Raw genomic sequence first — 14,060 nt, forward strand, 5'->3', positions numbered from 1 at the left:
ATTTCAGACATGGTTATACTATTTGAAATTCTTTATCTAGATACAGATCTTGATAGTGATTCTCTTGAAGACAGATGTGCAGCTAGTTTTTCCCGGAACTCGTGAAGATAATTATATTGCTGAAAAAAAAGTGAAGAAAAGTTGAAATATCTTGTTGAAAAGGAATTCCCAAAGTAGTCACAATAAAGAGCAAGAATCAAAAATCAGTATTTGCAAGATCAGTTTTACATCCTTTTGGGTGAAAAAGCATTTGCATTATGGAGAAGCTTTTTATGTTTTACTAAAACTCCGTACATGATGTGAAAACTATATAACGATAATAAATCAGAAGGCAACATGAAACACAGGTAAATGTTAAGTCAGCAAAATCTTCCTTTTCCTGGCAGGACCTAACAAGATAAAATAGTACAGAATGCATTATTGTTGCTAATCTTTTTCCCCCCAAGAGCTAAAGTGAGAGGCGAGGGCACTTTTGATAGCAGTTAACAGTGGTATAATAAAAAAAAAATTCTGTTTTTTTCCCTCTTACGAGCCCTAGTTTTCTGGTTTTTTTTTGTGGTGATGTAATCCATTTGGGACAGCTTTCGTAACAGGCAATAGTAAAAGCAAACAAAAGCCTGTCACTGCCCTAACAGACAAGCAAACTGAAAGCTTTAAATAATATGTTTGGTGTTTTAGTATCTTCCCAGAGGATATTCTTTTTGTGCCAACAATCTAGTTTCATATCATTATTGAGTAGGTAAAACTGCATTCTGCTAACTTCCATTGACAGAGACGTAAAACATGCGGAAGGCTGAAGAACGTAAAGGTACTATGTTGACAGCCAGTGCTAATACGGGCTTAATGATCTGCAAGCCTGAGGAATACTTCCTAGATGTACATACACATTAGCTGTGGTATTTCAAAGAGAAGGGATTTGAACTTGGATTTGAAGAATCATTTGATGGTGTCAAATGAAAAGGGGAGTTTGTGGTTTTCAGAACCTTTTCAGAGACAGAGAGGTACTATTAGGAAGTGGGCATAGTACGGATTATTTTGTGAATGACCCCAAGAAGGAAGCTGCTTGGGTGAGTTTATCAATTACTACAGTAATTCATTGTACACTGTACTTGTTATCCTGCTAACCCTAGGAAGCTGGATTCTAGGTGCTGCCCAAAAACTGGGGATTTTGTGCATCCTGTTTGAGGGTACAGCCCTAAAGCAGAGTTGGTGCTTTGGAAAGAAAGACATTTGCTTTACAAATCTCTAATTGACATTTGCAGAACTTTTCCAGTAACATGATTAATATATCAGACCTGCTATCCCTTATCAAGGGAACAATGGTGGCTTAGTGGTAAGGCATTGCACTGACAACCCAAAGACAGGCAGTTTGAATCTACCATCGGCTCCAAGGGAAGGGGACAATTTCCTGTGTGGGCTACAGCTGAAAACCCACTTTAGGTCAGCTATGAGTTGGTTCCAACATGAAGGCACCTAACATCACTTATTAATGGTTTCATTTGACATTTTGTATTTAAAATAATGTTGAAAACAATTCTCAGGCAACACTTCCAATGATCTTGGCCTCATATGTGGCTATGGGCAGGGCTAGGTCCTTGGGCCATCCTGAATGATGTTCTGGAGGCCCTAGCTGGAACCAGGCCATGGGAGGGACTGAGGCTATCTAGACTATAGGACACTTCTCTTGTTCTTTTTTGCACCTTCTCAGAGAGTAATGTTGGATGATCATGGAGTGATCAGACGGGCCCAAAGGTGCTAGGGAGGTCCGTGGGATTAGGTGGGAGGAATGATGAAGGGGCTCTGTGGGGCAGGGGTAGACAGGATAAGTGAGGTTCCCTCCTGGGGCAGGCACTGGGCAACATGACCACTACCATCTTTGGTGATAATAAAGGCATGCATGGTGGGGAGGAGGGCTCCACTGCACTACTTCCTGAGATGAGAGAGCAGGACAGGTGGTGCTGAGGGGCAAGGGGCCACTGTTTACTAAAGATAGGGCACCCCCCTTCCCTTATATAACACTGACTTTACATCATGACCCAATCTTTGGAACCCAGCCATGTTGCTAAGAAGTCGGTGTATCATCTTTGGGTCATTACAACTTTTAATACTTTCATGGTGTTAAAGGGAGAGTAAGTGTAGAATATGTTACTTTGGTTGTCCACAACGAACAATGAGCATTGCTTTTCATTGGGTAATAGCCATTCATCTAGAAGTATTTTTCATTAGATAACAAGATCTTCATTAAATATTTTGGGCTAAAAATTTACCAAGTTATAAGTAACCACCTCATTTATAAGCAGATGATCCAGTCCTAGAACTGAATGGGGCAAAAATTCAGCATTTAAAGAACCAGGAAGAATCAATAAGTCTAATGGGTCCCCCCCACCATTATTTTGTTTGAAATATTGTGAGCTTTTTGCAGACATTAGTGTTACATTTAAGTATAAATTTTAGAAACTCAGTGAGTAGTATTTGAAGTATATGGTCTTTTAGATTTCTCATTTTATTGCCTTTTTGTTTATATATTACAGTCCATTTGAAACTACCCTCAGCCCAACCCAAGCAGGACAGCCACACTCTACCTTTATGGTCTGTATTGCCCCTGATCCTCTGAGTTCCCTCAGACTGTCTATGGCTTGCTGTGGTGACACTGTGTCAGACAGGTACAAGAGGAGACAAGCGGCTACTAGGAACATGGCAGAAAAAGAATACTAAGTAATACTGATAGGTTAAAATACTTGATATTTAATTAGCTTTCGGTTGGTGCAAAAGACTAGTTTGGTGCAGTTGTTCAAAATCAGCTAAAGTCTGAGGCTTCTTAGTATGTGTGCTTGAAAGGAAGAATGAAAATAACTGGTTGAATTAAAGCTTCACATTAATTTCATTTTTTAAAGTTTTATTGGTCTATAATTAATTCATCTAATGTATATAATTTGGTGGCTTTTAGTAGATTCACAGATGAGTGCAACCATCATTTTCATCACCTCAAAAAGAAACTCAGTATCACATAACTATCACCTGACCCTTGATCCTCTCAGCCATAAGCAAGTGTTAATCTTTCTGGCTGTACAGCTTTGCTTATTCTGTGCATTTTATATAAATGGAATCATACAATATGTGGTCCTCTGTGACTAGTTTCTTTTATGTAGCATGTTTGGAATTTCATCCATGTTGTACCATGTAGCAGTACTTCATTCCTTTAAATTTCCAAGTAATACTCCATTGTGTGGACATATTTTATCTTCTTCTTAATTGATAAGTTGCTCTGGTGGCTAAATGCTAAAGAGTTGTGCTGCGAACCCAAAGGCACTCGATTCAAATGCACCGGCTGCTCTGAAGAAGAAACATGGGCAGCAACCTCCCTTGTGAATTGCTGACTCTGAAATCCTGCTGGAAGGTCAGCTATGGGTCATTCCTGACTTGAGGGTACATAAACAACACTCCATGGTGTGGATATACCATATTTTGCTTATCTTCTTAGTTGGTGGACCCTGAGTTTTCCCCATCTTTTGGCTATATGAACAAAACTGCTGTAGGCATTGATATACAAGTTTTTGTGTGGATGTCTTTTCATTTCTCTTTGGGTTATGTGCCTTGGAGTAGACCTGTTGAATCATTTAGTAACTAAGATAAACTTTTTTTGAGGAACTGCCAGATTGTTTTTGAAAATGGCTGCACCATTTCCCATTCCCACTAGTAGTGTGCGAGAGGCCCAGTTTCCCCAATTTCTTTGCATCCTTGATGGCACCTGTGATGCTGACGTTTTGATTCCAGCTGTCCTAGGTGTGGAGTGGTATCTCATTACAGTTTTGTTTTGCAGTTTTGCATTGTATTTCCCTGATGATTAATGATGTTAGACATCTTCTCATGTGCTTGTTTGGGCATTTACATATCTTACTTGGAGAAATGACTAGTCCATCGATTGCAGTTTAAAACTTGGGCTTTTGGCCATTTTCTTATTGAGCTGTAGGAATTTGAGCTGTAGGCATTCTACTTTAGAATGATGGGAACAGTTATAAATTCATCTATGTTTACTATAAAAGGAATAATGTTTACTATAGAAGGAATATAAAATATTGTTAAGGATGTTGGGAAAATAAATTGATATCTTTGGCTATGATAATTGTATTAGGACAATTGGGACTGAAATAATGAGATAGTTTTAGGTTAAATTTTGAGCTATTGAGTAAAGAGTATAATAAATATTCATTTCCAAAGGGGGGGAAAATTCTACTTTAGGTACAAATCCTTTATTAGATACGTGATTTGTAAATTTTTTCCCATTCTGTGATATATTTTCTCATGTTTATTAATGTCTATTGAAGCACAAAATGGCATCTCATTAATTGTCTTTTAACATTAAAATTTAACATACATACAAGACTCAACTTTGGTTTTCATACTTTAGTTACCCATGGGTAGATAGATGTTGCTGTCAGCATAATAACAATTGCATAGGGAGAACATCAGAAAACAAAACAAGAATACAGGTGATAAATTATGTTTTGTAGAATCTGCAAAATAATACTAGCTCTCTCCTATTCCTACCCAAGCTTTGTAAGTGGCATAGGTTTAGGACTTTAAATAATCCTCTGAGATTTAAGTAGACTTGTGTTTTGCAAAGTGAGCATATGGCTCAAACAGGAGTTTGCCTACTTTGAAGCTCAAAACAAAAATGAAAATACATTTCTTACCAAGACAAGATCTCCCGAGTCCTCCATAACAGCTGAAAGGAAAATATAAATTTGGAAGTTAGTGCATTTTAATTTCATAGCAAGAGTTAAAAAGACTTGCCTTTGTCTGTTCATAAACTGACAAGTGAAGTGTTACTATATGTAATAACAAGAATGATACCATCCTTTTATGGGGAACAAAATTGTAACAAGACGAAAGGAAAAGAGAAGAAGAGAAAACAAAAGCCTATACCCCTACTTTATAATTTTGCACATTTACTCATTTATTGCCCTGCATTTTTAAAAACAATAGCAAATATTTGAATGTTTACTTTGTACCATTGTGCTAGTGTTTTTAATGCATTATCTCATTTTAATCCTTCCAATAAACTATGACAGTAAGAAATAAGCAAACCATAATTTGAGAAGACAGATTTTGACTGTGACACTATTCATGCACCATTTGAAGAAAAGAACGTACTGTATTAAGGTTTTTCGGTTATTTTTAAGGCAGACTGCAAGCTCCTCCATTATTTCACAGCAGCTGGCTATGTCAGGAGTCCCGCCATCTGGGATAGGATGATGATGAGTGATCATTCCCTTCAGCTGGTAGAGGTCCAAAAGATTTGGGACTCTATATTTTGACAGCTCCCCTCGAGTGCAGAAAACAAATATGTCTTGTATACCAGAGCTCTTTAGTTCTTCTGTCAATAGACCAAGATACACACAAAGCATTAAAAATTTAAATATGGCCATGAGGGCGAATATGGGGTTAAGTTAAACTGAGTAAATAACAAATGATAACCTACAAATTTGAAGTGCTTACTGATAAGCTAAAATAATGTTGATCTGTTTTCAATATAGGGCTTTCCAGAATGTGCAAGATTGAGTTTTGAACTGATAACTCAAACTGTATTTTGCTTTCTGTTAGAAGTTTTCTCTAAATGGAAATTCCACGTCATTGTGAGGACCTGTCTAAAACAAAAATTGTCACAAATACTATAAAAGTCATCTATTTGATTAGCTGCCTTCAATCTCCCTCTTAAAGATTTTTTTTTAAATCTCAATTAGCATAAAGCTCTGTGTGTGCATATGTGTGTATAAATGTGTGGGTGGTTTTGAGGTGGTTTTTTTTTAGTATATTATAAGGATATTTGTAGGCTTGGTGGTCTAGGTAAGGAGATGGGCTGCCAACCCAAGGAAGGGTATGCAATTTGAATCCACCAGTTGCTCTGCAGGAGAAGGATGGGTAGTCTCCCATGTGAATTACAGCCTCTGGAAAACTTGCTAGAGGGTCAACCATGAGTTGGTTCTGTCTTGATGGCACATCACAGCAACAGCAATTAGACTTGAGACATTTCAAGCTAACTGGCTTAAATATTTTGGAAATCCAAATATGTCAGTACAGTATTGTGTAATAACGTAAATTCCAAATTGGCATGCATTGGTCAGTGTAGCTGTAGTGTTAAATTTGAGACCAGTGACATGGACATCCTCAGGTAAGCAAAGATCAGTACTCTGCATCTTGTCCACCTTGTGAGAGGGATGGACAATTTCACTATCACCTCTAGGTTCTTCTTTAGGCTTAATTTTTACTACTGCAGTCAGAAGTAACGTATGCTCAGATATTTGGCCAGCACAACATGTCAGTTTCTTATTTACATATTTTTCTTATTTACATATTTTCTTCCCCCTCAAACATATGTTGATCTCATGTGCCGTATATATGTATAATAAAGCTATGCTAATCAAGAATAAGTAATACCATATTTAAGTAAATGATTCTACTTTTCATGTATGTATACTTCCTTATGTATTAGACTATGCAGTTTTTCACAAAATAGTTAACATTTAGTTGTTAAGAGTAAGTTATTCATTTGTTTTGACAGATTTTCAGCGTTACTAAAAAATATGGTTTTCTCATGTTACACATACCTGTATCTTTTTGTATATTTCTTCTAACATCTTTAAATTTACAACCTATAATAATAATAAGGAAAGTTAGAAAGTCAGTTTTTGGTGACATTTAATAAACATATTTAGATGCATATATAACTATTATGCTGGAAAAGTTAGGTCTGATAAAGATACGCTGGGGGAAGTTAAGGATAAGCAAAAGAGAAAGTGGCTTACAATGAGAGAGGCTGACCCAGTGACTATACCCGTGGACTTGATCATGCCAGAAATTATAAGGATGACATGGGTAGGGCAAGTTTTAATAGAACAGGTTTACCATGAGTCCTTTTTGACCCTGCTGCACCTAACAACAACAACAACATGGCTACTTTGCAAAGATATTTTACATGATCATATGTATCAATTTCATTTTGAGTGTGAATTTTACTTTAATGGGAATTTAATTAAGGGATTCATAGGTTCCAACTGATCCAAGGGTTCTTTTTGGTATCTTTTCTGTAGCAAGTACTTGGTTCTATCCTTTAGCTATATCATACTCCAGTTTTTATATCTTAGCACAGATAAATGAAAAAAGGCAGAGTTATGAATGCAGATTTGGAAGTTTAAAGAGTTTAAAGCTATATGTCTTATGGACACTTTGCCATGATAGCTTCCAAAAGTGCTTCCCCCAGGGCTGATAGTCTGTGAAATTCTCTTATCGTTCAGTACATAAAATATTGTGTTAGCTGACAACAAATATTGTTTTAAATATTATTAGTGAGAGGTCAACTGTAGTGTGACCTACCTGGAAGAGCACATAAACCAAGAAATTGAGACCAGTTCACTTGAGACAAGGGTAACCTGAAAATGAGAGGGGGGAAAATTACTGAGTTTGGTTCTGTTTTAGAAAAGTTAGAACCAGAATTTCAGAACCCAACCAACATAGGCACTTGCCAATTAGTATGTCTTCAATGAAACTTTTATAGTATCTAGAAAGCAATAATATATAGTTATGTATTGTCAAGTCGATTAAGACTCATGGTAACTGATGTGTGCAGAATATATACGCTTTCCTAAGAAGGGAGATGGTTATATTTACAGGGATGAGAAAGCATTTGATTGCTGGTTGTAGCAAACATGGTGTAATCATAAGTCACATGCCAAACTTTGGAAGTAGATTTTACATAGAAATCTTGTTATTTCCGTGTAGTGTGTTTTTTAAGTCTGTTTATAGATGCATTAGTTAGGATAAGTAGTTCTAAGATTTTTTATATTTTGACTTAAATGAGTGATTTTCTCATCCTTACATTATTATTCTGTGGTAAAAGAATTAGCAGATTTGGGTACTAAATAGAAGATCACTCTAATCTTATCATTACCATTTATTTACTTTCTCCTACTAGGGTTTTCCTAGTGTATAAAGAAGGCCCCAAAACAAAACAAACAAACAAAAAAACCAAAATAAACAAGTAAAACTTGTACTGTACAAAGTATATGAACCATGGTGTTAGAAAACCCTTTAAAGGCCAAAAATTATATAATCAGCACAAGAGAACCACTAAGTATTTTCAGTATGTCATCATACTATACAAAGATTATGAAGCACACATTTCTTTTAAATGTCATTGATCAGGAATGTTAACTTACCATGATATCTGAATTGGAGGCTGCTCATCTTCAATAGGCTCTTCATCTGAGGAGTCAAACTCACTTGTTTGCAATGAAATAGGCTTGAAAAAAAATCACTTATGTTAAATAATTATAAATAATATTTACCTATAACTATAGTTAGTCCTTAAACACACACTGCAGTTGCTATTTAGTGATCAATTTGAGGTGTCAGGTAAGCAGTAACAATAATAAATGACTTAACATGTTATTAATAACTGTAGTTCTGGCCAGTAGAAAGAGGGTTGCACTGGCAACCAAGAGACCTGGTTTCTGGTCCTGGCTCTTGGACAAGTTAATTCTAAGTTTATTCTGGATCGGTTTCCCCTAACTATCAACTGAGGAGATTTATGCAGTTGTTCACAAAGCTTTCTTGAGCCAAGCTCTGGAGAAAAAGATCCATAAAATAATCCGCCTTCAATATAGTTGGAGGGACCAGATGTGTACTAGTTTAAAGACAGTATAAGTATTAAAAGAGATGTTTTACCTAGATGTTTGGTAAATGGATAGGAGGTTTGTAGGCAACTGAGCAATTAAAGAAACAGTGGAAGTATGAGAGTGCATTCAGGAGCTCTGATACCACAGCAAAGATAGAGGAGATGAAGCTGGAGAAGTTACACTCTGGTGGTGTAGTCTGTAGACAGTTGAGCTACTAGTCCAAAGGCAGTATGAGTCTATCTGGGCTCCCCAAAAGATGAGCGATCTCGCTAGGGTGCGATTTACAGCCTCAGAAAACCAAGTGGAGTTTAGTTATAAGTTGATTGTGACTTGATGTCAGTGAGAGGTTTTTTAGATCCTTCATAACACAACTTACATACACCATGGTTGAGGGAATACTGGCCTAGAGAGATTGAAATGAAACCCTTTATGCTTCACCTAAGGAATTGGAATTCGATCATGAGGCAGTGTAATTGTCACGTGCCACTGAGTCGGAACTGACTTATAGCGACTCTCCAGTGGATTTTAGAGGCAGTAAATTGCAAGAAGGTTGCCCATCTTTCTCCTGCGGAGCACCTGGTAGATTTGAGCCTTCGGGTTGGCAGCACAACTGCTCACCCACTTCGGCCACCAGAACTCCCCTGATGTGGTTTTAAAGAATTAATGAATAGTACCTATTTCTTGTCTCCAGCAATTCTTTCCACAGATGTAATGGATCTGATTCCCATGCATATTATCAGGTGAAAGCCATATGTATAACTTGTATTTATGTTTCTTATAAAACATTTGCAATGAATAAATCGATTGTGCAAAATTCTATCTTTCTATATCCAGCTTAATTTCTGTCATGAAGCCCATGTTTTCCAACTACTAATCCTTTTTTTCTCTTCCCAACTTTTGCATTCCAGTCACCCATTATTATTAATGCATCTTGATTGCATGGTCAGTTGATCTCTGACTGCAAAAGTTGGTAGAACTCTTCTATTTCCTCTTCTTTGGCTCTGGTTGTTGGTGTATATATCTGAATGATAGTGGTATTCACTGGACTTCTTGTATGCTTATGGATATTATCCTGTCACAATATTGTATGTTAAGACAGATCTAATGACTTTTTAAACTATGAAAGCAACCTCATTTTTCCTCACCTTTTCACCTCCAGCATAGTAGATCATATGATCCTCTGACACAAAATGCCCCATGCCAGTCCATCTCATCTCGTCAATACCTAATATGTCAATATTTATGCCTTCCATTTCTTCCTTAAAAATATCTAATTTTTCTACATTCATGGTTCTCATGTTCCATGTGCCAATTACTAGTGTCTGCTTAGTGTTCCTCCTCCTCTGTTTCCATCCTGGAGGGCTCCTACTCAGTTGCCCTCTCTGCTAGTCTAAGTGTGGTCTATTGTACATAAGGTTTTCAAAGGCCTGCCATTTTGGAAGTGGATGGCCAATCCTTCTTCCTAGTCTGTCTTAATCTGAATGCTCAGATTTAGAACAGTATCTGACAAGCATTTTTTTAATTATTAATTTTAATGAACGTTTACAGAGACTTTGGATTTTCATTCATTCATTGCTTCATTTTTCTCCCTGCCCACCCCTCTCCCCCAGATCGCTCTTCTTTTTGAAAAGTAAAAGAAAAATTATTCTTTTACTGGTGTACAATTCCCCCCCCCCCATTATACTCCACTATGCAGCCTTCATACTGGACTCTTGTCATGACTATAGTTGTTGTTGTTATGTGCCGTCGAGTCGCTTGCAACTCATAGCGACCCTATGTACAACAGCCCTAAACTCTGCTGTGTCCTGTGCCAATCGCACTGTCTCTGAAACACCCATCCCAATTACCCCAGTCACTGAATCAATCCACCTCATAGAGGGACTTCCCCTTCTGAGCTGTCCCTCCATCCTCCCAAGCGTGATGTCCCTCTCCAAGGACCTGTGGCTCCTTGCAGCATGTCCAAAGTATGTTAGACGGAGCCTTAAAATCCTTGCCTCCAAGGAGCAGCCTGGTTTGACCCTTTCCAGGATGAATCTGTTTGTTTTTCTAGCAGTCCATGGTACCCTCAATACTCTTCTCCAGCACCACATCTCAAAGGCATCAATTCTCCTTCTATCCTCCTTAGATGTTGTCCAACTCTCTGATGCATAACAAGTGATAGCAAAGATCGTGGCCTATATCAGACGCACCTTAATCTCCAAAGAGACACCATTGCTTTTCAGTACTTTGGAGAGGTCCCTAACAGCAGACTTTCCCATGGCAATACATCTTCTAATTTCCTGGCTACTGGTGCCGAGTGTTGACTGTGGAGCCAAGCAAATATCACTTTTAAACAGTTCTCTCCCTCATCTGTTTCAATGCAGTATACATAATTTATACCATCTTTCTCAGTCTCAACCCAACCCTGATGTCAGTCCCATTCTACAACAGTGGCACTATGCATTATTTGTCCTTTTGTGACTGAGATATTTCACTCAGCATAATGTCCTCCAAGGCCACCCATTTTGAATAATATATTTCATGAGTTCCTTGTTTTTCAATGCAGCATAGTATTCCATTGTGTGAATATACCACAGCTTCTCTATCCATTCGTTTGTTGATGGGCACTTAGGTTGTTTCCAGCTTCTTGCTATTGTGAACAAAGTATATGTGGGTGTGCATATATCTGCCTGGATGGCAGTTATGGTTTCTTAAGGGTGTATTCCCAGTAGTGGAATTGCTGGGTCAAATGGTATTTCTGTTTGCAACTTTTTGAGAAAGGGGTATCTGACAAGCATTTTACAGAAAAGAGCAAATGAAAGATATTTCCCCAATTGTAGAAATAACTGATCGATTCAGTGGCCCTTGCCCTTGACACATGTGTCTTGACCCACCCATTTCCCTGTTCCACCAGTATTCCCTTTTACTCCCACCTACTCTCTTCAACACCTATCTCCCGCTCTCCAGCCCTTGATATGATAGTTTATATCTCAAGCTTTCTGGGCTTCTGTGATTCCAAGTGTGTCAAGCTGCTGCCAGTTTTTTATGCTATGGCAAGTGTCTCTTGAATTTATCCAGGAGGCTGGGTTCTATGAGGAGAAATTTGTCATCAGGATTGGAGGAAGACTCATCAACAATCTTCATTATGCAGATGACACAGCCCTGCTTGCTGAAATGGAGGAGGAACTAAAGCACTTGCTGCAGAAGGTCAAGGGCTGCAGACTTAAATATGGATTGAAGCTCAATATCAACAAAACAAAGATTCTCACCACTGGGCTGATTTCAGCTTTGTGATGGACGGTGAAGAGATTGAGATTGTAAACAGCTTCAGTTTACTTGGCTCCACAATCAACACTCTTGGCACCAGCAGCCAGGAAATAAAAAGACAAACTTCATTGGGAAAGTCAGAACAATTATGTCAGTCTGGAAATTAAGGTGCATCACTTGCTATGCATCAGAGAGCTGGACAATGACTAGAGGTGATAGAAGCATTGATGTCTTTGAGCTGTGGTGTAGTGAGTATACCATGGGCTGTTAAGAGATCAAACAGATTAAAGAGAAGGTAAAACCAAGCTGCTCCTTGGGGTCAAGGATTCTGAAGCTTCGTCTGATATACTTTGAGCATGTTGCAGGAGGGACCCATCCTTGGAGAGGGACATCATGCTTGGGAGGGTGGTGGGACAGTGCAGGAGTGGAAGACTTTTGGTGAGATGAATCTATTCAGTGATTGGGGAGATGGGTGTAGGTTTGTCAGAGACAATAAGATTGGCACAGGATAGAGCAGGGTTAGGGCTGTTGTGCATAGGGTTGCTATGAGTCTCAAGCGATTCGATGGCACATGACAACAAAACCAGTTTTCTCTCAATTCCTTGTTGAAACCAATAAAGAAGACAGTGGAGAGGCTTTAGAGGTTAATGTATATTGCTGAGTGCCAAATAGAAGCTGTAGCTTTAAAATGACAGCCAATTGTTGTTGTTATGTGCCATCGAGTCGCCTGGGACTCATTTTTAACTCCATCAGGAGATGGGTCCACTGAATCACAGGCCGTGATACAACCCCCCAGGCAGGGCGGGGAGTTGACCAGAAGGCATTCTCTGCAGTCAGGCAGATAGGTAGAAGAAAAATAAAGGGCTGAACTACATGTGCTGCATTCTTCCCAAAGCTCGGGGTCATTTATTACTCCTGTCCCTGGAAGGGGTGAATGCAGGGCTGCCAGAGGCCAGGAGGGAAAGACAGCTGACATCTTCTCCCTGGAAACACCGGGATTGGCAGGTGCAGCCATCTAATGTCCTTTCTAGCTCTGAAGCTGTGTTCTATAATGGTCCTGTGTGTTACTGGAAGATTACAATACAGAACCACATTAGGCTGTGGGTTTGAGTTGCACGGGATCGATTATCTGGAGAGCTTTGGTGATGTAGTCTGTAGGGAGTTGTTTTGTTAATCCACTATTCGACTCTACTAAAGGCTCCGCCAGAGAAATAAGAGCAAGCTTCTTTCTTGCAATTTTCAGCCTTTGAAAACCCACCAGAGGGTCAGGTATGGGTCGGTTCAGACTTCGGGGTGATGAACGAAGTCTTAAAGTCTATCTATCTAGTGTTGTATCAACTCAATCCCAAAGAATATCTTTTCAATAGGTTGTCAACCCTGGTAGTAGTTAATGGAGATCAGTGATCTTAAACCCACGCAAATGGGTAAAGTGACAGGGTAGGCCTGGGAGATGAGGACAGGGTGTAGCAGTTATATTGCAAGTTCTCCCTACCAGGATGAAGGTTGCTTCATTCGTGCTGAGCAGATCATGCAACCTCAGCTCACTGAGGCTGGCTAAACTCAAAATTCTTCTGAAAAAACAAGCTTAAGCTCTCTCCGCAAGACCAAGACGCAGTAAATGTCCATCTTCCCCTTGCCCATCACCATCCTATATCTGCGGGGTTTCTCTCCTAAGGAAACATAGTTCATCGAGATTCTCGGGGAGCCACCTCCCCGACCCACGGCACAGTTACTTTCTGAGTGACGCCTCAACCAGGTGTTGTGCTGCCACCTGGCCCAAATACTGGCCTCTGGCCCTCTCCTATTCGTGTGGCTTCGCATCTCTAAGCCCCGGCCTCGCTCGACTCACCGGCTTCATCACTGGTCACATCGATCCCTGACCCGGCCGCCGCCTCCTCTGCTCTACCAGCGTCTCACTAGCTGTCCAGAGTCGAGCCGAACCCGCCCTGCCCTCAGCTCATTGGTAAACTCTTCTGTGAGGTGGGGCGCAACGTCTTGTAGGAACCAATCATACCCTCCCTCTATTTTCTACTCCGCCTCCGAGGCTTGGCTTGGTCTTTTAACTGCTCATTGGTTCCTAGAAAGCCTTTGAAAGACGCGCGGGAGGGGGGGGGGGCTGTTTATCATGATTGGCTGGAA

At 39.4% G+C, this 14,060-nt stretch overlaps 1 protein-coding gene across 2 annotated transcripts; it reads right to left on the reverse strand.

Moving 5' to 3' along the window:
* On the reverse strand, positions 1 to 13,779 carry CDKN3 (cyclin-dependent kinase inhibitor 3). Of its 2 annotated transcripts, XM_006894349.1 has the most exons (8): positions 13,771 to 13,779; positions 8,217 to 8,299; positions 7,375 to 7,430; positions 6,609 to 6,653; positions 5,155 to 5,377; positions 4,695 to 4,726; positions 2,583 to 2,686; positions 1 to 119 (listed from the first exon to the last, which is right to left on the reverse strand). In XM_006894349.1, exons 1-8 carry the CDS (start codon positions 13,777 to 13,779, stop codon positions 33 to 35), a joined length of 639 nt encoding a protein of 212 aa, XP_006894411.1. In that variant the 3' UTR covers positions 1 to 32. The 2 variants fall into 2 exon arrangements, with proteins under 2 accessions (XP_006894411.1, XP_006894412.1); XM_006894350.1 differs by lacking the exon at positions 7,375 to 7,430 and having other exon boundaries at positions 9 to 119; positions 8,281 to 8,299.
* Positions 13,780 to 14,060: the final 281 nt, after the last annotated feature.

The sequence above is a fragment of the Elephantulus edwardii genome, unplaced genomic scaffold, assembly GCF_000299155.1.
Source record: "Elephantulus edwardii isolate Elephantulus edwardi_28Jun2011 unplaced genomic scaffold, EleEdw1.0 scaffold00140, whole genome shotgun sequence".
NCBI lineage: Eukaryota > Metazoa > Chordata > Mammalia > Macroscelidea > Macroscelididae > Elephantulus > Elephantulus edwardii.